The sequence below is a fragment of the Macaca mulatta genome, chromosome 1 (genome assembly GCF_049350105.2).
Source record: "Macaca mulatta isolate MMU2019108-1 chromosome 1, T2T-MMU8v2.0, whole genome shotgun sequence".
Taxonomy (NCBI): Eukaryota; Metazoa; Chordata; class Mammalia; order Primates; family Cercopithecidae; genus Macaca; species Macaca mulatta.
The window spans coordinates 130,487,934-130,509,849 of record NC_133406.1 but is presented as its reverse complement, the minus strand read 5'-3'; the positions used below and the strand labels follow the sequence as shown (position 1 = coordinate 130,509,849).

Sequence of the window (21,916 nt, the reverse complement as noted above, 5' to 3'; positions counted from 1 at the left end):
AGCATTTTCTGCCATTCTGAGGTCTGTAATTCCAAAGACTGCGCGGGGATCTACAGGTTGATGTCTTGCTGACTCACATCCTTGCCGAAACATTCTAAGCACAGGCTTCCTCCACCCTGACAGCAATCCCATAGCTTTATCTGCATTGCATCTTCTTGAAGTAATTTAAAATCTCACTGGAGAGTGAGCTGCTTCGGAGGAAGAATCTCATAGCTTAGCAGTCCCTAAGCTGTGATGTCAGAAATAGTTGTTCAGTCTGTAGGTCAAGTATTCATACAAGGCTCAGCAGAGAGAATTTGTTACAAATCAACAAAGGTCTCTTCTGCAAAAAGTGTAGATCTAAAAATACAACTAATTAACAAATGAGTCAGAATATCCAAATGGCCAATAAGCTCGTGAGAAGGTGTTCAACATCATTAGACAGCAGAAAGTTAAAAACCCGTAGATCCTACTGTATCCCCACTAGAATGGCTGACATTGAAAGGACTGACAATTGTTGGTGATTTGTGGAGTAACTGGAACTGTCATGCCTTGCTGGTGGGAAAGTCACTTTGGAATACTGGCAGTGTCAGCTGGGGCTAAACATACATCTACCCAGGACCCAGAAGTCCTACTCTACAGGAATGAGTCCTGTTGGATTCCAAGAGCCAGGTATAATGATGTCAAAAGCAGCTTTATTTTAAATAGCCAATACCTGAAAACAACCCAAATTCCATGACTAGAAGAACGAACAAATGAACTTGGTTTATCAACATAATTCCATCATTCGTATAATGGAATACTTACTCCGCTATAATGAAAATAAACGTGCTAACGCTATGTGCAAAAACATGGATGGGCCTCACGGACGTGTGGAGTAAAAGGATCCAGACAGGAGAAAGGACACACGATCTCATTCCACTTACACGAGAACCAGGAGAGGGAAATGAGTCCATGGTATCACAGGTCAGGTGATTGGTAACCCTGGTGAGAACTGGAAGGTTGCCTATTGAAGGCACCTGGTGGAGTGCTGTAAGTTTTCTCTCTTTATCTGGGAGGTGATTCCAGAAGAGTATACGAGTGGAAATGCCCACAGAATAGCACACTTAAGGCCTGTGCACTGTATGTACATTACACTTCAGTGAAAAGCATGCACATGTGTCTTACATTATTTGTGTGCTCTTGTTTGTTTGCTTTCCCGCATAAGATGTCAACGTCATGAGGGCATGTGTTTTTGTCTCTTCTTGTTCACTGATGTTACAGGTGTTTGCACATCATCTAGGACAGTCCCTGAGCATATTAGGTGCTCATTGAATAGTTGTTAAGCAAATTATAGGATCATCTTAATGGTGTCATTTCAAATTATCTTTAGATTTGTATTCATGCCTACTTCTTTGGATAGGTGAGACTGGTGTGCATGTATACTCTTAGATTCTACAGTTTTTTCTCTTTAATATTTTACTTTTTTTTTTTTTGAGACAGAGTCTCACTCTGTTGCCCAGGCTGGAGCACAATGGTACAGTCTCAGCTCACTGCAACCTCCGCCTCCTGGGTTCAAGCGATTCTCGTGCCTCAGCCTCCTGAGTTGCCGGGACTACAGGCATACACCACCACACCTGGCTAATTTTTGTATTTTTAGTTGAAATGACGTTTTGTCATGATATCCAGGCTGGTCTCAAAATCCGGGCCTCAAGTTATCCACCCACCTCTACCCCTCATAGTGCTGGGATTACAGGTGTGAGCACCACGCCTGGCCTAACATTTTACTTAAAAATCTGTACATGGGCTGGGCGGGGTGGCTCATGACTGTAATCCCAGCACTTTGGGAGGCCAAAGCAGGCAGATCACAAGGTTAGGAGATCGAGACCATGCTGGCTAACATGGCGAAACCACTTCTCTAGTAAAAATATAAAAATTAGCCAGGTGTGGTGGCCCTTTCCTGTAGTCCCAGCTACTCAGGAGGCTAAGGCAGAGAATCGCTTGAACCTGGGAGGCGGAGGCTGCAGTGAGCCAATATCGTGCCGCTTCTCTCCAGCCTGGGCAACAGAACAAGATGCTGTCTCAAAAACAAAACAAAACAAAATCTGTATATGTTGGCAGTCTATATGCATGCCTACTTCTAATATTAATGGCTATCTAACATTAGTTCCTGTGGATAAACTGTAGTTTGCCTAGTCATTCTTATGCTATGGGATATGTGAATTTTTCTAACTTATGTATTTGTTTTTAGAGCAGGGTGATCATGTTTCAACAATTCCGTCCCGCTTTTGGTTACTTTGAGTAGATCCCCAGAGGCGATTACTACAAGGTAAAAGGGGAGAATGGTTTAATGGTATTATAACAGATAATTTGATTGCTCTCCAGAGAGAATAACTTAATTTATGGTGCCACCAGCAGGGTACACGGACCTTTCTGCACTATTTTAGACACTTAGGAGATGGAGATTTCATCTTATGATTTTTTAAAAAATAAGAACACCTTCAAATTTTCTGGCTGGGTGTGGTGGCTCATGCCTGTAATCCCAGCACTTTGGGAGGCCGAGGCGGGTGGATCACTTGAGATCAGGAGTTTGAGACCAGCCTAGCCAATGTGGTGAAACCCTGTCTCTACTAAAAATACAAAAATTAGCCAGGCGTGGTGGTGGGCACCTGTAGTCCCAGCTATTCAGGAGGCTGAGGCACAAGAATCGCTTGAACCTGGGAGGCAGAGGTTGAACTGAGCCAAGATCGTGCCATTGCACATTGCACTGAGACAGAATGAGATTCCATCTCAAAAAAAAAAAAAAAAAGAATACCTTCAAGTTTTCTTCCTTCACCTTTTTTGTTTATTGGTTGTGCATGTTTCTGCCAATGAATCACACTCTATGAATCTACCTGTTCATGACTCTCCTGCAGAAAACTCTCTGTTTACCCATTCTCTGCCTGTGGCTTAGTCAACTCCTGGAGAAAGGGTAAGAATGATCTCGTGGCAGTCAAGGCTTTTTCTCCCACAGGCTCAATGTAATTAATTGTGATTTTGTTCTTGGTTTTCTGTGGCATAATATGATGGTTAATTTTGTGCATTAACTTGACCAAGCTAAGGGATACTCACATGGTAAAATTATTGTATTTGTGAGGGAGTTTCCAGAAGAGATTGGCCTTTGAATCAGAAGACTGAGCCAAGATTTCTCTCAGCAATGGAGGGGGCTTCCAACAAACTGTCAAGGTCCAGAGAGAAGAAAAAGACAGAGGAAGGGTGCATTTGATCTCTCTGACTGGGACTTCCATCTCCACCTATCCTGGGACATCCACACTCCTGGTTCTCTGGCCTTCAGACTTGATCAGGGTCTAACACCGTCGCCTCACACCCCACCCTTGTTCTGAGGCCTTTAGACTCACACTGAATGATACAACTGGCTTTCCTGCTTCTCTATCCTGCAGCAGATGATCATGGGACTTCATTGCAAAATTGTGTGAGCCAATTCCCATGAGAGATACCTAAATTTATAAATAAACACATAAATTTCCTACAGGCTTATCTTAGTGGTGTCACTTCAAAGTTTGAAGAACCTTGACTATTACACATAGCAAAAAACAAACAAACAAACAAACAAAAAACCAAAGACAAGTGGGTCACCGTCATCAATAAGTAAGTTTTAAAACATCGAACACAGGACAAAACACTACAACATATCTATTAGCTGGGTGTAGGGACCAGCCCCACAGGGTCAGTGGGTTTTTCTCCCCGTGTGCGGAGACGAGAGATTGTAGAAATAAAGACACAAGACAAAGGGATAAATGAAAAGACAACTGGGCCTGGGGGACCACTGCCACCAAGACGCGGAGACCAGTAGTGGCCCCGAATGCCAGGCTGCGCTGATATTTATTGGATACAAGACAAAGGGGCAGGGTAAGGAGTGTGAGCCATCTCCGATGATAGGTAAGGTCACGTGGGTCACATGTCCACTGGACAGGGAGCCTTTCCCTATTTGGCAGCCAAGGTGGAGAGAGGGAGAGAGAAGACAGCTTACACCATTATTTCTGCATATCAGAGGCTTTTAGTACTTTCACTAATTTTGCTACTGCTATCTATAAGGCAGAGCCAGGTGTACAGGATGGAACATGAAAGTGGACTAGGAATGTGACCACTGAAGCACAGCACCACAGGGAGACGGTTAGGCCTCCGGATAAGTGGGGGCAGGCCTAACTGATGTCAGGTCCTCCACAAGAGGTGGAGGAGGGGAGTCTTCTCTAAACTCCCCCGGGGAAATGGAGACTCCCTTTCCCCGTCTGCTAAGTAACGGGTGTTTTTCCTTGGCACTGACGCTACCGCTAGAACAGGGTCTGCTTGGTAAGGGGCGTCATCCCAGACACTCGTGTTACCGCGAGACCAAGGAGCCCTCTGGTGGCTCCGTATAGGCGTGACAGAGGGCTCACACTCTTTTTTTTTTGAGACGGAGTCTCGCTCTGTCACCCAGCCTGGAGTGCACTGGCGCCTCCCGGGTTCACGCCATTCTCCTGCCTCAGCCTCCCCAGTAGCTGGGACTACAGGCACCCGCCACCTCGCCCGGCTAGCTTTTCATATTTTTTTAGTAGAGACGGGGTTTCACCGTGGTAGCCAGGATGATTTCGATCTCCTGACCTCGTGATCCGCCCATGTCGGCCTCCCAAAGGGCTGGGATTACAGGCGTGAGCCAACGCGCCCGGCCGGGCTCACACTCTTATCTTCTGATCACTTCTCACTATGTCCCTTCAGCTCCTATCTCTCTATGGCCTGGGTTTTCCTAGGTTATGATTGTAGAGCAAGGATTATTATAATAGTGGAATAAAGAGCAGTTGCTACAAACTAATGATTAATGATATTCATATATAATCATGTCTATGATCTAGATCTAGTATAACTCTTCTTGTTTTATATATTTTATTACACTGGAACAGCTCCTGCCCTCGGTCACTTGCCTCGGCACCTGGGTGGCTTCTGCCCACAGCTGGGTTTTTTTTTCTATACGGAAAGAACTGTCTGAGATGCCTTGCGGTAAACGCCAAGGAGATTTTGAGGGAAGATATCCTCTTTTCTCCTGGTAAATCTGTCTGTTGATGATCATTATTTTAAAGGCTCCAAAGATCAAAACATCTGCTTGCACATTTTGACGATTCGTTTTGGGTGAGGGTCTCTGGCAGGCTTGGAAGGGTGGGTGAACAGTGGGAAAGGGGCTGCCTCTGTGGTGACTGGCATCACTCATATCCATATCTGTGGCAGTCATCAGGTGCTTATTGTATATTTGACTTTTGGCCACCCCTATGGGGGTGTTAAATGCAGGGAGGGTCTAGTCAAGCCATTACAGTTTGGCAGTGACTTGTAGCAACTTTCTACACACCTTTCTCAATCAGGGTGGATACCTTTTGAAAATAAGTTCATTTCATCCTGCCTAGCTTTGCCCCAGTAGCTCTAGAAGAATTACCACATGGTGCTGAGCTCGGGCTGCCTGGCTCTGGAACAATGTGCTCAGAGCTGCAGGGGAGGCCTGCTGTCTGGCTGCCAGAGAGAGTCCCACCACTCCCTACCCTGTATCCTGGAAGACCAGACTGCCCAGCCTGTCCACCTAGTAGACCGTTTCCCTGCCCAATTCTCCTTCTCTCATTGCTAATGAGCAGCTTGATGCCCGCAGGGACTGCGCCAGCTGAGATTGTCTCTAGGTCCTCCCTTCTGCCAGCTGGTGTCCAGGGAAGTGGGTCCTTTGGCCTCCTTCCTGCCACCAGAATTTCGAGGACCTTGTTTCTCCCACTGCAGCTTTTGACCCAGTCCTGGCTCATAGACTAGGGTTTCTTAACCTCAGCTGCACAGAGATTTGCAGGGCAGAGTTCTTTGTTGTGAGGCGCTGTCCTGAGCATCGCAGGGCGCTCAGTATCCTACCCATCCTCTCCCCACTAATAGCATGGGCGCTTCCTGCTGTTTACAATGAACAAAGTCTCCAGGCAGACGTACATGTCCCCTGAGGGGCAAAATCACCTTCACTTGAATCACATCCAGTGGTGGCCTGGATGGATACTGGCATTCAAAAATAATAATAATTTAAAAAAGATCATAATGTAACTCATGTACTTAAGTCCTTATTGATGTAACATTTAAGTTAATAATATAAGTATTATTAATAATAACATGAGTATATGTATATGTCATTTTTTTACCTTTTATTTTGATCTAGTGTCAGAGTTTGAGAAATTTGTAGCAAGATTATAAATGACTCTGATTACCCTAGATACTAATGCTTCCATTCTAGTGCTTTCTGCCCTCCCAGAGTACCCTCTGCCCCTCCGTCTCCTGCCCCCGCCTTTCTGTCTTTCTCTCCCCCAGCAAGCTCCCTATGAGCACAACTCCAATTATAAGAAAAACACCATATTCTTTTCTCTGAGGCGGCATTCTTGACGTTTGGATTCAGGCTGAGAAGTGACAGTGATTTATAATCATGCTTGCCTGTGTAGTCCTTCCCATGTTAGGTCATGTCTGTCGTTTATGTTGATGACAATCTGTGTCATCCACGCCATTTTCAAAATTTTTGAAAACATATCCAGCCTAATGCTGAGGGTAAAGTGCCCTTTTGTGTTGTTATTTTTCTTTATTACGCTTTCATTACTTCATTCAGAATCTTTATCTCTTAACATGTTTTGACCTGTTTGTGTTTCTTCCGCTTGGTGGTAACATCAGTTAACATAGAGTTTAGAAAAAATGTTTCCCCAATTTAAAAAAAATCACTTGTACTGCATCTTCTTTATTAGTTCTGATTTGCATTAACTTGTAATTTTATTTTTTGTTTTTGTTGTACTAATGCTCTGTTAATTAGCTAGCTTTTAAGAGAATCAAATATTATACATAACAAGCAAATTAGTTGAAGTTTCAATATTTTTTAAGGTAACTTCTTGCTTCCCCTTCTTTTTTCATCTCTAACTTTGTTCCTGTTCTACTTTCTTGAAATTCTAGTTTGTTTGCCTTATTTTTGGTATAACAGGCGTGTTGGAAAAATGTTTTCTCAATTCAACTTTGGTAGCATCTTCAAATGGTGATTTTTATTTTCTTTTCAGATTGAAGAAAAGATTCTTTAATTTTGGATTTCCTACATTTACCCAAACAATATTTAAGAGACTTTTAATAAATTTCCATGAAGTATGATACATTTTATTTTGTCTGTCAGTATTTGTTTCTAATAGATTGGTTTTTACAATTCTGACAACATTTTATGTAGATTTTCTGTTAATTTGTCTTGAGAATGTAAGAATGTTGACAGAAGAGACAGAAGGATTTATCAAATCCAGTCCAGAGGTCCCATTACAGGCCCTTGGTAAAATGGGACCCGGTCCATTTTGACTGTCTGTGCCAGCGCTGTTTTAAAAATTAGAACTTGTCCACATTTTGCAATTCGGACAGCACATCAAATCTAGAAGACCTGGCCCTGTCGGGACTGAGTTTCTGTGTGGTGACAACTGGCTACAACCCCTTCCTTCAGAACACTTGCAGCTTCCTTCATCCCCGCTGTTCCGGATCCCCTTCTGCAGACCCACTGTCCCATACTGAAGAACACACATGGGTCAGGAGCCGGAGCCAGGTCCAGAACGGTGGATCTGGAGAGGTGAGGGTCCCAGCCTGTGGCCCTGTGGGGAGCCCTCAGGCTCCTCTCTGGCCACCATCCTCTGACCTCCCTCTTCAGCAGGACAGGGTTCTGGCTTCTCTGAGGGAGAGGTTCTGTGGCAAGCCAGGTCTCACTAACACAGGCCTCCATAACAACTGGCTCAGTACTGACTGAGTGGTTAAGTTAAATATTCAAAGCTAAAAAAACCCAGTACCTTTATACAAAGGCTGGAATGTAATAAAAGCCCACCAAGAGTTTTGCTTAGGCCTTTCCTGGACCTTAAAGCATGACAAAATAACGAAGGAATTCTTAACAGGATCCATTTAGGATTAAACAAGTTTTATTGGGGGTCTGAAGGAACTCCCCACACCTCCGTGAGGTAGCAGGGGACAAGGTAAGGGTAATCACCTCCGGCACCTGGACCTATTTAGATAAAGTAAATAGACTGAGGCTCCAGAGTAAGGTCTCAGGACCCAGAACTTAGTTATAGATTAAAGAAGTCAATCACTTATGTCTTTAGATGATGCACACTCACTTGTAGGCATATAGCTTAGAAGGTATATATGCTCTGGAAAACTTTGTAATTTTGAGTTGGTCTGGTGGTAATTTCCAGATCTTCTCCCTGTAACCAGTTGCAGAAATAAAACCTCTCTTCCTCTCCAGGTGATCTGCATCTGGTTATTGGGCCTAGAGAAATAGCAGCCTGACCCTCAGTTTGGTCCCGGAAGTTCTTCCACCCTCCCTCGCCTGCCCTCTGTGGCCACTGCACTCACTGCTGCTGTTGCTGTTTTGGTCTATGTGAGGTTCACCTAGTGGACTGGCTGGACATTTCCAGGGGGCACCTCAGATACCTCACCAACTTGCTGGGTCTGATCCTTTAATTTAGATTCATAAATTGTGCCAAAATACGAAGTGGCTACTTTACATAGTACGTAGTCAGATGACCAAAGGACTCAGTACCCGAGGGCACCTAACAGAAAACACAGACCACATTTCCTTTACTCTGACCCATTTCTTGGGGGTCCTTCCCATACCACTGACACCGTTCCTGTGTAGGCGGGGCTAGAGGGGAGACAAAGCCCTCGGAGTAGCTTTCGAATCAGAGGAAGTCCTGCTCTTACAGTGACGGGCTGAATTAAATTCCCAGGTTGGGGCCACCACCTTTTAGTCTGATCCCTGCAGCCCGAGTCTCCCAGAGCCCGCGGGAACTCGGCAGCGGAGAGAAGGCTGAGGGACTCCGCGGGCAGGGAGGAGAAGGGAGAAGAGCTTTTTGCTTCTTTAGGATCTGGCTGGTGTTTGAAGCGCACGGCCAAGTCGCTGTGGACTTAGCAAGTGCTGGATGGACTCGTGGAGCCTCAGGGCGGGTTGGGGAAGCTGGCGAGGGTGATCCCGGCCTTCGGCTTCTGGGCGCCCTGACCTCGCTCCGGGAACCCTCGGGGCTGGGAGGCGGGCGTGGGTGTTACTGATTCCAGCCCCAGGCGCCCTCTCCGCGGCCTCAGAATGGCGCGTTTCAGGGGCGTGGCGGGCCGAGGGGCGGGGTCGCAGCAAGGCCCCTCCTCTCCCCTCCCTGGGTCTCTCATAAAGTCTGAGCCCCGCTCGGCTGAGGCCTGTCTGCAGAATCCGCACCAAGAGGCACCATGCCCATGATCCTGGGGTACTGGGACATCCGCGGGGTGAGCGTGGGTCCGCTGGACGGTGGGACGAGGGCTGTGGAGAAGGGAAGTGGAGGAGGGAAGTGTGGAGCAGCTGAGGGAAGGGCTCTAGAGACCGTTCCTCTTCAGGGCGGTCGCCCTCAGAAGGGCCTGTGCCTGACGCTGTGTGTGTGTCTGGCGGTGGGGGCGGGTAGAGGAGGCGACAGGTTAGTGCAGTGTAGACTGGGGGCTCGACTGGTGCAGAGAAAGTCACCAAGTCAGGGACCCACCATCTCTGACCCGAGCTGCGTGCGTGCCATCTCTCCCAGCTGGCCCACGCCATCCGCCTGCTCCTGGAATACACAGACTCAAACTACGAGGAAAAGAAGTACCGGATGGGGCACGGTAATGGCACCTTCGTGTCCGGGCCCTGCCCACTCCCGCTGAGTTGGCACCAAGCAACCCATGGTGGCCACCTGTGGCTGCCTCTGCAGGCCTCCCCTGCTGGAGCTGCAGGCTGTCCCTTCCCTGAGCCCACCTGAGGGAGCCCTCTGGCCTTGCAAGGCAGAATGCTGGGGCGGGATGCTGGGCCCCCTGTCTGGATAACTGGGATGGGTGTCGCTCAGGGCTTGCCTAAACCCTGGAAGCCTTAGTCGCGTGGGGTCCACAGCCCTCACCGGGATTCTTTCTCCCTTATCCCTGGGATGTGGGACTGAGTGGTCAGGTTCTAGATCCACCTGTCTCAGGGGTCTTGCCACTGGCTCCTTGAGAGGGTCTCGGGGAAGGAGGGCTGGGCTCTGGGGAGGTTTGTTTTTATTTCATCTTCCGCACCACAGCTCCTGACTATGACAGAAGCCAGTGGCTGAATGAAAAATTCAAGCTGGGCCTGGACTTTCCCAATGTAGGTGCAGGGGAAGGGGCGGTTTTGGGGGCAAGTGCAACGTGTCTCTGACCGCATCTCCTCTCCCAGCTTAGAGGGGTTAGGATCCGGAGTCTTCTGCCCAATTCCCTCACTCCTGGCTGTCTACACAGCCCTTCCATGATGTTCTGTGTCCAAGCTCATTCGTCCATATGACAGTATTCTTATTTCAGGCCTGCCATGAGCAGGCACAGTGAGTGCCCGGTCTCCTCTCTGCCCTTGCTCATGGGATGGGGATGCTGGGGGGCCTGGTGGCCCAACTGAGCTTCCCCGGTTTCCCATTCATCCAGCTGCCCTACTTGATTGATGGGACTCACAAGATCACCCAGAGCAACGCCATCCTGCGCTACATTGCCCGCAAGCACAACCTGTGTGAGTGTGGTTGGCTGCAGTGTGTGGGGGGAAGGTGGCCTCCTCCTTGGCTGGATTGGGGTGTGATGCTCAGAGTGAGTGTGTTTTGTGGGTGGCAGGTGGGGAGACAGAAGAGGAGAAGATTCTTGTGGACATTTTGGAGAACCAGCTTATGGACAGCCGCATGGAGATGGTCAGACTCTGCTTTGACCCAAATTTTGTGAGTCCTGCACCCCACTCCCAGTCACCCCTTTCCCTGGCTTCTGGCCCAGAGCAGAGAAGGACTCACAAAGTCAGGCCTGTAGCGGACCCTGGCCTGCTCACTGGAAACGTCTATAGCCTGGTTCTACAAAATATCCACATGAATCATCTCCTCTTCTGAAGAGTCGTGTGGACATTTTGGAGAACCAGATCATGGACAACCAGATGCAACTGGTCATGATCTGCTACAACCCAGAATTTGTGAGTCTCCCCAGTGATCTGCACCTGGCAGAGTTTGGATTTGGGGCCAGGACTCTTGCATTCCTGCACACACTGGTCTTTCCTTAAGTCCTTGGTACCACTCATCCTCCAAGTGCTTTCCCATACTATCAACAGTTATTCTCACGACTCCAATGTCAACAAAAGCAGAGGCAATTCCCAGCAATCTTAGGACACGATCCAGGCATCCCAGGATAGAAATTCAATTCCTAGATGGTAAAGTTCATGTTCAGAATCTCCTTCATCGCCTCTGGCCTCTGTCATGGGTCATTTCTGTCAGCTGGTTCACGTCACTTACCTGCTCCTAGAATATATAGACTCAAGTACAAGATAGAGGAATGTAATGGCACTCTTGAATTGCATCTTCTCAATAGTTTCCAAGTGCTGTCATTGAAATGCACAGGGATCCACACATTTTCATAACAGACAGCTCAGAGCCAGTCAAAGGGTGGCTCTCCCTTCTTCCTTTCAACCTGAATTTCTCATCTCCCTGGAAACTGGTCAATGTCCATGTTTTCTCTTGCCACCGCATTAGAAGGAACTTTCTACTTCTTTCCCTGAGCTCCTGTAGTTCTTTGCATCCTTGATTCTGCCCATGTCTGGGTCCAGAGGTTGCCAGGTGCTCAGGCGCTCCTGGGGCTGACCCAGAGGCCATTGGGAGGACAGTGAGGACAGATTCAGGGACAGCATCTCATTCCTCTCTGCCTTCTGATCACTTCAGATAGGGTCTGGCACCCAGTCAGAGTCTAATAAATGCTGATGTATCCAGTTGAAGCCTGGGCGCTGCCCCAGTTTTAGTTGCGGGGAAGACGGCTGCTTGCCCACGGCCAGCCTGGGCCATCCACAGCCCTGGGGAGGCCATGTCTATGCAGGGAGCTTTTGTCTGAGGGTGGTGACAGCTGTTTTCTGCCTCAGGAGAAACTGAAGCCAAAATACTTGGAGGAACTCCCTGAAAAGCTAAAGCTCTACTCACAGTTTCTGGGGAAGCGGCCATGGTTTACAGGAGACAAGGTAAAGGAGGAGTGCAATGGGGAATGAGATTTGTTTTCCTTCATGTTTTACGGGGTTTTCATACCACACATACTTGGCCTTCTGCAGATCACCTTTGTGGATTTCCTCGCCTATGATGTCCTTGACATGAGGCGTATAGTTGAGCCCGGCTGCCTGGATGCCTTCCCAAACCTGAAGGACTTCATCTCCCGCTTTGAGGTGATGCCCCCATCCTCCTTTCTCTTTGATGCCCCTTGTTCCTTTCCCTCCTTTGAGATGCTTTCCCAGTCCTGGAGCTACACAAAGAATAACTTGCATTTATTGAGTGCTGGCTTTATGCCAGGAACTGTGCCCAGCACACTGTACCTATTGTGTGGAATTTGAACTTTACAACATTCCTACAGGGTGACAGAATTATCTTGCCTGTTTTAGAGATAAGGAAACTGAGAATGAGAGGGTCGGGCATTTGCTTCAGGCCCCAGAGCCAATGGAGACTGTGCTGGGCTCCCTGTGAGCCTCTGGATCTATGGGTGGCAGTCAGGGCTCTCCCTTTTGTGACAAAAGAAAAACTCCTCAGGCCTCATCCAGCCTGGGTTTCACTGCCCAGGACGCTTTGGAAGAGGCAGAGCACTTCAGGAGTGCGGATGCAGCTGGCAATAGTAGGACTGACACACCGTGGCATTGATGTCGAGTACGAAACCCACAGGCAGTATTCGTAGCTACCCCCAGAAGCTTTGCATGGTCGGACCCCCATGTGGAAAATCCTGAGATACGGAGCTGAGGCTGAAGCTGGATTAGGGGACATATGTGGGTGCCCCTGTTGAAGGAGTGTGTGTTGAAGTGCTCTGTGCTGGGGCAGTGTCCTTCTTTATCTTTCTTCCTCTCTTTTTTCCCTCCAATGTTCCAAGTGTTCCCCCTGTGAGATGAGTAGCACACTGATTTTACTCCTATTCACCGACCTTCTCCTCTGCAGGAGGCAGGGTGTGAGGCACAGTGGGAGATGCATAGATGACCGCCCCATCCTGGAAATGAGTGCAGCGAGAGGCCTGCAGTGCAGGCAGAGCGGCCTGTGAGGTGTGTGTGGCACCACCTGCGTGCGGGGCCTGCCCCTCACTCATGGGGAACCATCCCTCACCCGTGCTGAAGTTGTTTGAGAGCAGCAAATCCTACTTTAGTACAGATCTGGGGATTCAAGGCATTAGTTCAACAGACTTCTGAGCCTAGAATCTGTTTCCCTTTGCCACTCCCCATCAAAAAGCCTGCTTGCTCAGCTAGTTCCCATCAGCTCTGGTTCTGGTCCAGGCTGAGCAGCCTTGAGGTTATGTAAGAGGTGGTGGGAGGGGAGCAGTGGGGAACAGCCGAGGGCTGGGGCCTGAAGCCTGCCTGACCCTGGCCCTTTGGGGAGAGGGAGCCCTGGATCTCTTTGAATTCTTTAGAAGTTACATGGTCATTGATTCCTGGTAAGGTTGTGTGCAGCACACCTGAGTGTCATGTGGCCTGGCTAGCAGTAGTAGGTCTAGAGATGTGGTGGCGGCACAGGGTCACAGGGAGGTTTAGCTCAGGTACCAGGTGGAGAAGTTTGGACTCTGTGCTTTAAGGGGAATGATTAGAGCCTGGTCTGGCCTATCTTTTGCTGGTTCACCCTTGCCCTATCCAGTTCATCCAGGTTTTGCTAAGCCATTGGGTGAGATCTGGGCTCTCTTCTTGGCTGCAGAGGTGTGTTCTGAACCCCTTTGTTCTGCTGCAGGTCCTTTCTGTGTGTGCAATCCTAGGCAAGCCAAGAACCTCCCTGTGAAAAAGGAGAATGTTTGTGCAGACAGAGAGTGACAGGATCTGGCATGGGGTGTGGCTGGGTGGAAGAGGAGGAGAATTTGGCAAAAACATGCTAGAACTGAAGACAGAACCAGGCTATATTCCAGCCCTGTCCCACTTACTAGCTATTTGAGTGTGAGGAAGTTGCTGAACTTCTGTTCTTCCATATGAGAAATGGTGATAATAGAACTGACCTTGGAGAGTAGTCGAGTGGATTTTCTAAGGCTGTGTTGTAATTTCTTTTGGATATAGATCACCCAGCACAGTGTAGCTCTTTTGTAAATGGTAGCTGTTATTATGGTATAACATTACTTAAAGGAAGTTAGAAGAGTTAACTTAGAAGAGCTGGAGACCCCAAGAGACTGTGTGATGCTCCAGCACTTGAGCCCACATGGAAAGGCTGTGGCCAGGGCCCTGACCTGCTCTGCCTGCAGCAAGGCTGCTCCAGCCCCACCAGACAACAGACCGGACTCTGGCCCCTTCTTCCCGCCCTCAGGGTTTGAAGAAGATCTCTGCCTACATGAAGTCCAGCCGATTCCACCGAGGTCTTTTGTTTGGAACGACAGCCACGTGGAACAGCACATAGGGCCCCGTGATGCCAGAAGATGGAAGGGAAGAGCCGACCCTTCTGCCTGTGACCCGGGAGAACAGCCTGACTCCCTGGACCCGCCTTCTTTCTTTCTCCTTCTTTCTGCTCTCTTCTCTTCCCCAAGGCCTCATTGGCTTCCTTTCTTCTAACATCATCCCTCCCTGCATCAAGGCTCTTTAAAGCTTCAGCTCCCCACCGTCTTCCATCACAGTCCCCCTCCTAACGTCTTTCTTTTCCTGCACTAACGCCAACCTGACTGCTTTTCCTGTCAGTGCTTGTCTGTTCTTTGAGAAGCCAGACTGATCTCTGAGCTCCCTAGCACTGTCCTCAAAGACCATCTGCATGCCCTGCTCCCTTTGCTAGGTCCCTACCCCAGCCCTGTGTGATGCCCAGTAAAGCCCAAACCATGCCTGCCTTGTGTTGTCTTATTCCCTGAGGCTCCCTTGACTCAGGACTGTGCTCGAATTGTGAGTGGTTTTTTTGTCTTCTGTTGTCCACAGCCAGAGCTTAGTGGATGGGTGTGTGTGTGTGTTGGGGATGGTGGTCAGGCAGGTTCATAAGTTTCCTTGGTAATTTCTGCGCTCTAGCCACATCCCTTTGTTCCTCACTGTGGGGATTACTACAGAAAGGTGCTCTGTGCCAAGTTCCTCCCTCATTCAGCTTTCCGGTAGGCCGTCTAGAACTGGCATGGTTCAAAGAGGGGCTGGGCTGACGGGGAAGAGGGCTGAGCAGCTCCCAGGCAGACTGCCTTCTTTCACCCTGTCCTGATAGCCTTCCCTGATCTAGATCTCCTTCGTCATGACAATTCTCAATAAAACATAATCCCACCATATTGTAATTGTGGTACTTGTTTTTCACCCAAACTCAATCATAAATTTATTGAAGAGAAAAGCCATGTCTTATTGAACTTTTTACCTCTAGTATCAGTCACGTTCCTTAAATATAGTAAATGTTTAAAACATGTGAAAAATTGAGAGTTCCCTCAAGGGAAGATTCTGCCAACCTGTACAGCCATTATTGGGATTTAGAGCTCTGGATATAGTTGTCTTAACCAGAGAAGATACAGGATAACGTTCAGAAGATTTTACATGTATGTGTCTTAGAGAATGAGCCAGTAGCTCTCTGTAACTTCAGCGTTTAGTAGCTGCTAGCTGTACTTTGAATGGCTTAAACTGAGATGGGGAAGCCTGGTTGTTGGGTCACACAGTAGCAATCTGTGTGGTCAGCAGGTGTTGTGGGTATTTTATATCAAGTCATCCGCAAAGGAGCAGGACTCATTGGATCACCATCTGATGAGCAGGTTCCTCCAACAGTGGCTGGATAGTGGAGTAAGGCCCAATCTTAAGACGTAGCCCAGAACAGGGAAATTTTGAGGAGAGTCTTGTGGGGCCATTGTCCAGATGATCACTGCCTGCAGCTGCACTATAAAAGGGAGAAATAGGTGTAATATTAAGGTCATTAAGAAGTAAATGACTCATTTGCCGGACACGGTGGCTCACTCCTGTAATCAATCCCAGCACTTTGGGAGGCCCATGCTGGTGGATCGCTTCAGTCTAGGAGTTCAAGACCAGCCTGGGCCACATGGGGAAACCCTATCTCTACAAAAAAATACAAAAATTAGCTGGGCATGGTGTCGCTCACCCAGTTAGGAGGCTGAGGTGGGAGGATTGCTTGACCCTGGGAAGTCAAGGCTGCAGTCAGCCAAGATTGCACCACTGCACTCCAGCCTGGGCGACAGTGAGCCCTTGTCTCAAAAAAAAAAAAAGAAAGAAAAAATTTGAGCAAAGTTAGAATCTTATGCAACTGGTAAGAAAAATTAGTTAGGCCAAATATTTATGAATGTTTAACTTCGATACAGAAGGGATAAAAATAAAAAGGAAAAAGTAATAGAAGTTAGGAGTTAATACTGTGATAAAAGATAAGTGGATAGTATGAAAATATGAAACGAGTAAAATAAACATAGATCTAGAAGAGAGGTCAGCAAAGACTTTTTGCAAAGGGCTGGTAGAGAACATTTTAGGCTTTGCTGGCCAGTGGGCTCTGTCATAATGACTCAGCCTTATCGTAGTGTAAAAGCAGTCATAGACAATACATAAATGAATGGTGGGACACTGCATTCCAATGGAACTTTATTTACAAACACAGGTGACTGCAACAACAACAGAAACCAAAGAACCTGATTCAAAAGTGGGCAAAGGATTTGAATAGACATTTCTCCAGAGAGATATAAAAATGTCCACTAAGCACATGAAAAAATGCTCCATATCACTCATCATTAGAGAAATGCAAATCCAAACTATAACGAGATGCCGCCTCACACCCGTTAGGATGGTATTCAAAAGCAGAAAATCACAAGCGCTGGTGAGAATAAGGAGATATTGGTGCACTGTTGTGCAGTCGGTGGGAATGCAAAACGGTACAGCCACAGTGGAAAACAGTATGGCAGTTCCTCAAAAAAATTAAACATAAAATTACTATATGATGCAGCAATTCAATTTCTGAGTACACACCCAAAAGAACCGAAAGCAAGCTCTTAGAGAGATACTTGTACACCCATGTTCACAATAGTATTATTCACACAGCTAAAATGTGGAACTAATCCAAGTGTGCATCAACAGATGAACGAATAAATGAAATATCATGTATACATACAAAGGAATATTATTCAGCCTTCACAAAGAAAGGAAATTCTGACATATGCTACAACATGGGTGGGCCTTCAGGACATTATGCAAGGTGAAATAAGCCAGTCACGAAAGGACAAAAACTGTGATCTCACTTATTTGAGAGAGTCAAAAAACATCTAAAGAGAAAGTAGAAAGCTGATTGTCAGTGGCTGAGAGAATAGGAAAATATTATTTTAGGTGTATAGAGTTCCAGTTTCATAAGATGAAAAGAGTTATGGAGCTAGATAGTGGGGATAGCTGCATAACACTCTGAATACATTTAATGTCAATGAATTGTTAACACGGTTAAGATGGTAATTTTATGTGTATTTTCCCACAATAAAAAATAATAAAACCAAAACAGAACAAAAAACAGTAGGTGGTGGTAGTTTTCTGATTCCCGATTTAGAAGCTCAAATTAAAAGTGCATAGCTATATTAAAGGTAAGGCATTACATTTGAGATTTGAAAGGTGATTATCAAAGAAAAACACTTAATCCTTAAAAAAGAGGGAAGACGTGGTAAACAAAGAGAGTTGCAAATGAAAATGATTTTCTAAACATTGTGGTCAAAATTATAAAAGACAAAAACATACATTTTAAAGTCAGAGACAGAAGTAATATAACCTATGTACCTCACACTGAGCCACCAAAAAGGATTATCTAATGGTGGCTAGAACCTAGCAGAAGTCCTGGACTGTGAGATTGTTCGGTGCCTCATGACAGTGCTCATACAGCGTTCAGTGTGTCTCCCCCTTCTATTAATAGAATAGAATCAGAAAATGAGATGCGCTGGGAGAACCCAGCAGCCTGTATTGGTGGCTTCTGCATTGGTCTGTAATCATCTGTTGTTAATTACAACTTCCGTGCCTTGTATGCCTCCATTACCCTTGTATTAGCAGAAAAAGATGAAGCTGAAAGAGACCCCAAGACAGCAGCTTATAGGAAACAGTTGATTCTCCTTTTATGTAACAGTTCTACAGGGAAGAGTCTAGGTTGTCGGGAAGCTGTCCTGCTCTGTGAAGTTATTCAGGGACTCCAGTTCCTTCCATCTTGTGCCTCTGTCATTCCTTATGATGCTTCCTTATCTCCTTGGTTGGAGCTGTATTGCCCAAGCCAAGGAAGTGACTTTCCATTATGCAAGTGAGGCAGAAGTTGCCCACATCACAACCATTCACATTCGATTGCTGAGATTCAGTTGTGTGGCTATATCTAGTTGCAAGGATAGATGCATATTATAATGGAACAATAGATTTTGGTAGCCAATTACAACTCTCCCGCATCCAGAAAAGTAGAAATAAAGGTTAATTAAACCCAAGTGTAGGAGAAATCTTGGGTTTGAGCCAGTGGTTCAAAGCAGGTAGGATCGAGGCTAAGGTATTAAAGATAAGATCTTTAAAATCTGCTGGACCTGACGTGGGTGGCATATCACTTAGAGTTCCTTGTTGCTAAAACAGCAAAAGAATGTATTAGTGATATCAGGTAGCTCATTGAATCCCTGGGAGGGCCAGGGAGTTGGCCTTGGAAGCTGGGTAGCCAGGAAGTACACCTAATCATGTGTGGGATTATTCTAGAGAAGGCACCACAGCCATTGCTGGGCACCAACCCCAGAACCCCTGCCCATGACATGTGGCACTGGATACCAGTCTCACCACTGCTGTCTCCAAAATCCTGACCCCTCCATCACTGCCCTTCTCATAAGAAAACAAAGAAGCAGGGCTTGCTTCTTTAAAACTGAAGTCTTGCACCACTGTGTGCAATTAACAGCGTCTGGGGCCAAGGCCTTTGCCTCAGCCACAAGGGAGGCTGGAAGAGCAAGTGGATTAGTTAGCATTAAGCTCTGCTATATATAGCCAAATAATAGCAGTGGCTTAAATAGGACAGACATCTATTTCTCATGTAAAAAGGTGTCTTGAGGTAGACAGTTAAGTGCTGGTAATGTCAGCTTGACAATGGCCTTAGTGACTTAGCTTCTTAATTTTATCTTCAGCATGTAGTTTCCCTTCTCCATGTCACCTCTTTGTCCAAAGCAGTTGCTAGAGTCCAGCCATCACATCTGCATTCCAAACAACAGGAGGGAAAAAGAGGAATGGGAGTTGCTCCCTCCCCTTTAAAGAAACTTCCAAGAAATAACATATACCATTTCTGCTTATGATCATTGGCTAGAATGCAGTCACATTGGAAATGACATCTTTTGCCTGGGAAGTAATGTGCCCAGGAGAAATGAAGTTTCTGTGACAAAAGAAGGTAGGGAGAATGGACATTGGGAAAGCAGTCTTCTACCTCAGGAAGGTGGGATTCTAATGTGAGAAATTCCCCACCTATGAGAAGAGTGTTAAAAAGACACAGATGAGAGATACCTAACAACAATGTATTATTTTTCCATATGTCCATGTCCATTTATTACCATAACAGTCACTACTATAAAATGCTCCTGCTTAGCATATGCAACCATGCCTTGTACAAATGAAAATACATTTACCCACTTTCTCCCAAAACAGACACTAAGCAAAGTGTCATCTACTGCATCCATTTCCAAGTTTGGAATCTGCGGGTAATGTTCATATTGATATTTTGAAAACGAGAGACTGAAGTGTAAAGTTAATAACCCCAAATTTGGGCAGGGTGTGGTGGTACAGGCCTGCAGTCCCAACTACTCTAGAGGTTGAGGTGGGAGGATCTGCAAACCGAAGTTTGCAGTGAGCTATGATTGCACCTGCATATAACCAGCGCACTCCAGCCCGGACAACATAGCGAGAACTCATCTCTGGAGAAAAAATAATAATAATAAAGGAAGAAAGAAAGAGTAAAAACAAACCCAGTTCACCCTCTATAAAATAACAAACGAAATGGCAAGTGGAACAAAGGGAAAAATTAGGTGAGCCTGTATGATACAGTAGAAAACAGGCTGCACTCAGATTTGCAAATAAGCTGTTTTGCATTTATTTACAATGCTTATAGAATGCACTTCTTTGGTGAAGGGACTCTGAAGAGATATTGCATAATAAGACTTATATACTAAGCATTGATATGAACAACCCAAAGTCACTCCTTGGATTGGCTCTTATCTCCATCCCTCTGTGACCCACTCAGGTTTACTGTCATCCCACTTTGTTACCCTACATTTTTTTTTGAGACGGAGTCTTGCTCTGTCACCCAGTCTGGAGTACAGTGGCGCGATCTCGGCTTACTGCAAGCTCTGCCTCCCGGATTCACACCATTCTCCTGCCTCAGCCTCCCGAGTAGTTGGGACTACAGGCGCCCGCCACCACACCTGGCTAATTTTTTTGTATTTTTAGTAGAGACGGGGTTTCACCATGTTAGCCAGGATGGTCTCGATCTCCTGACCTCGTGATCCACCTGCCTCGGCCTCCCAAAGTGCTGGGATTACAGGCGTAAGCCACCACGCCTGACCTTACCCTACATTTTTTTAAGCTCATGTGGCTAGTGTGGAATGGTGAGGGAAACTCTAACTGATGACAGACACACAGAGACAGACTGGCCACTACCACATGGTAACCTGAGACTTGAAAGCAGTGAGCGAGAGTGGTCCATTCTGATGGGTTCCGGAACAAGTCTCTCTGTAAATGGTAATTGTCATCCTCCTTGTAAACAGATCTGGTTTTCCCCAGAGGACTCTGCCTTTTGGAATAGCCCCAACAAATCCTCTCAAAGCATATTCTGTCCAAAAGGCCCAATAGACACCCTACATTCCCTGCATACCTTTAGTTCTCTTCCCAGTTGAAACATAATTTTTATTTTTTTATTTTTTTTTTTTAGACAAGGTCTCACCCCATCGCCCAAGCTGGAGTGCAAATGGTGCAATCACGGCTCACTGCAGTCTTGACCTCCTTGGGCTCAGGTGATCCTTCCACCTCAGCCTCCTGGGTTGCTGGGGATACAGGCACATGCCACCATGCCTGACTAATTTTATTTTTCCCTGTATTTTGTAGAGATGGGGTTTTGCCATGTTGCCCAGGCCGGTCTTGAACTCCTGGGCTCAAGTGATTGTCCTGCCTCTGCCTCCCTCCACCTCCCAAAGTGCTGGGATTACAGGTATGAGCCACTGCGCGTGGCCTGAAACATAATTTTGGAAAGAAGCAGATAGAGTCTTGGTCATGGTTCAAAAAGAGTATCTGTTAATATAATTGAAAGTGTTGTACCACAGAAGATAAAGTACAGGCCTATTTAATAATTATAATTTTCCTTCAAACTTCCAATATAACATAAACATTACTAGCTGACATGTTCTATTCTTTTTCTTTGCATCATGGAAAACATCTCCTGCAAACACTAGGTTGGCCTGCTGTCTCCAAGTCAGGCCACACAGCAGCACCTATTCATTTAAAATTCAAATGTACACACACCCATTTAATCTTTTCTTCCGAATTTAAGTCTCTTGTGTCAGTTATCTGTAATTATTTCCACTGTAAACCCCATAAGAACATTAAGAGCCAATCCTTGTTAATTTTCAGAAATGTTTCATTCCAATTTGGCCTACTCAAGGAAGAAATAAGCCAGACCATGAACTGGTAAACCCAGAAAATCTGAGAGAGGTCCAAGTTAAATCAGAAAGTTTATTTTGCCAAGGTTGAGGATGTGCTTGTGACACAGCCTCAGAAAGTCCTGACAACATGTCCCCAATGTGGTTGGAGCACAGCTTGGTTTGTAAATATATGTAAAAGCTATGGCTTAACAATATATGTAAAAAGTACATTGGTTCCATCCAGAAAGGCTAGACAACTCGAAGCAGGTGGGGGCGTCCAGATCACAGGGAGGGGAGAGACAAATGGTTGCATTCTTTTGAGTTTTTGATAAGCCTTTCAGAAAGAGGCAATCAGAATCTGCATCTATCTCGGTGAGCAGAAGGATGACTTTGAATAGAATGGGAGGCCGGT

General features: G+C 46.4%; 1 protein-coding gene across 2 annotated transcripts; it reads left to right on the top strand.

The window, feature by feature from the left end:
- The first annotated feature begins 9,145 nt into the window (after positions 1–9,145).
- On the top strand, positions 9,146–15,186 carry GSTM5 (glutathione S-transferase mu 5). Of its 2 annotated transcripts, XM_077971372.1 has the most exons (9): positions 9,190–9,255; positions 9,543–9,618; positions 10,050–10,114; positions 10,423–10,504; positions 10,603–10,631; positions 10,868–10,945; positions 11,879–11,974; positions 12,062–12,172; positions 14,262–15,184. In XM_077971372.1, exons 1-9 carry the CDS (start codon positions 9,220–9,222, stop codon positions 14,349–14,351), a joined length of 663 nt encoding a protein of 220 aa, XP_077827498.1. In that variant the 5' UTR covers positions 9,190–9,219; the 3' UTR covers positions 14,352–15,184.
- The last annotated feature ends 6,730 nt before the right edge of the window (positions 15,187–21,916 follow it).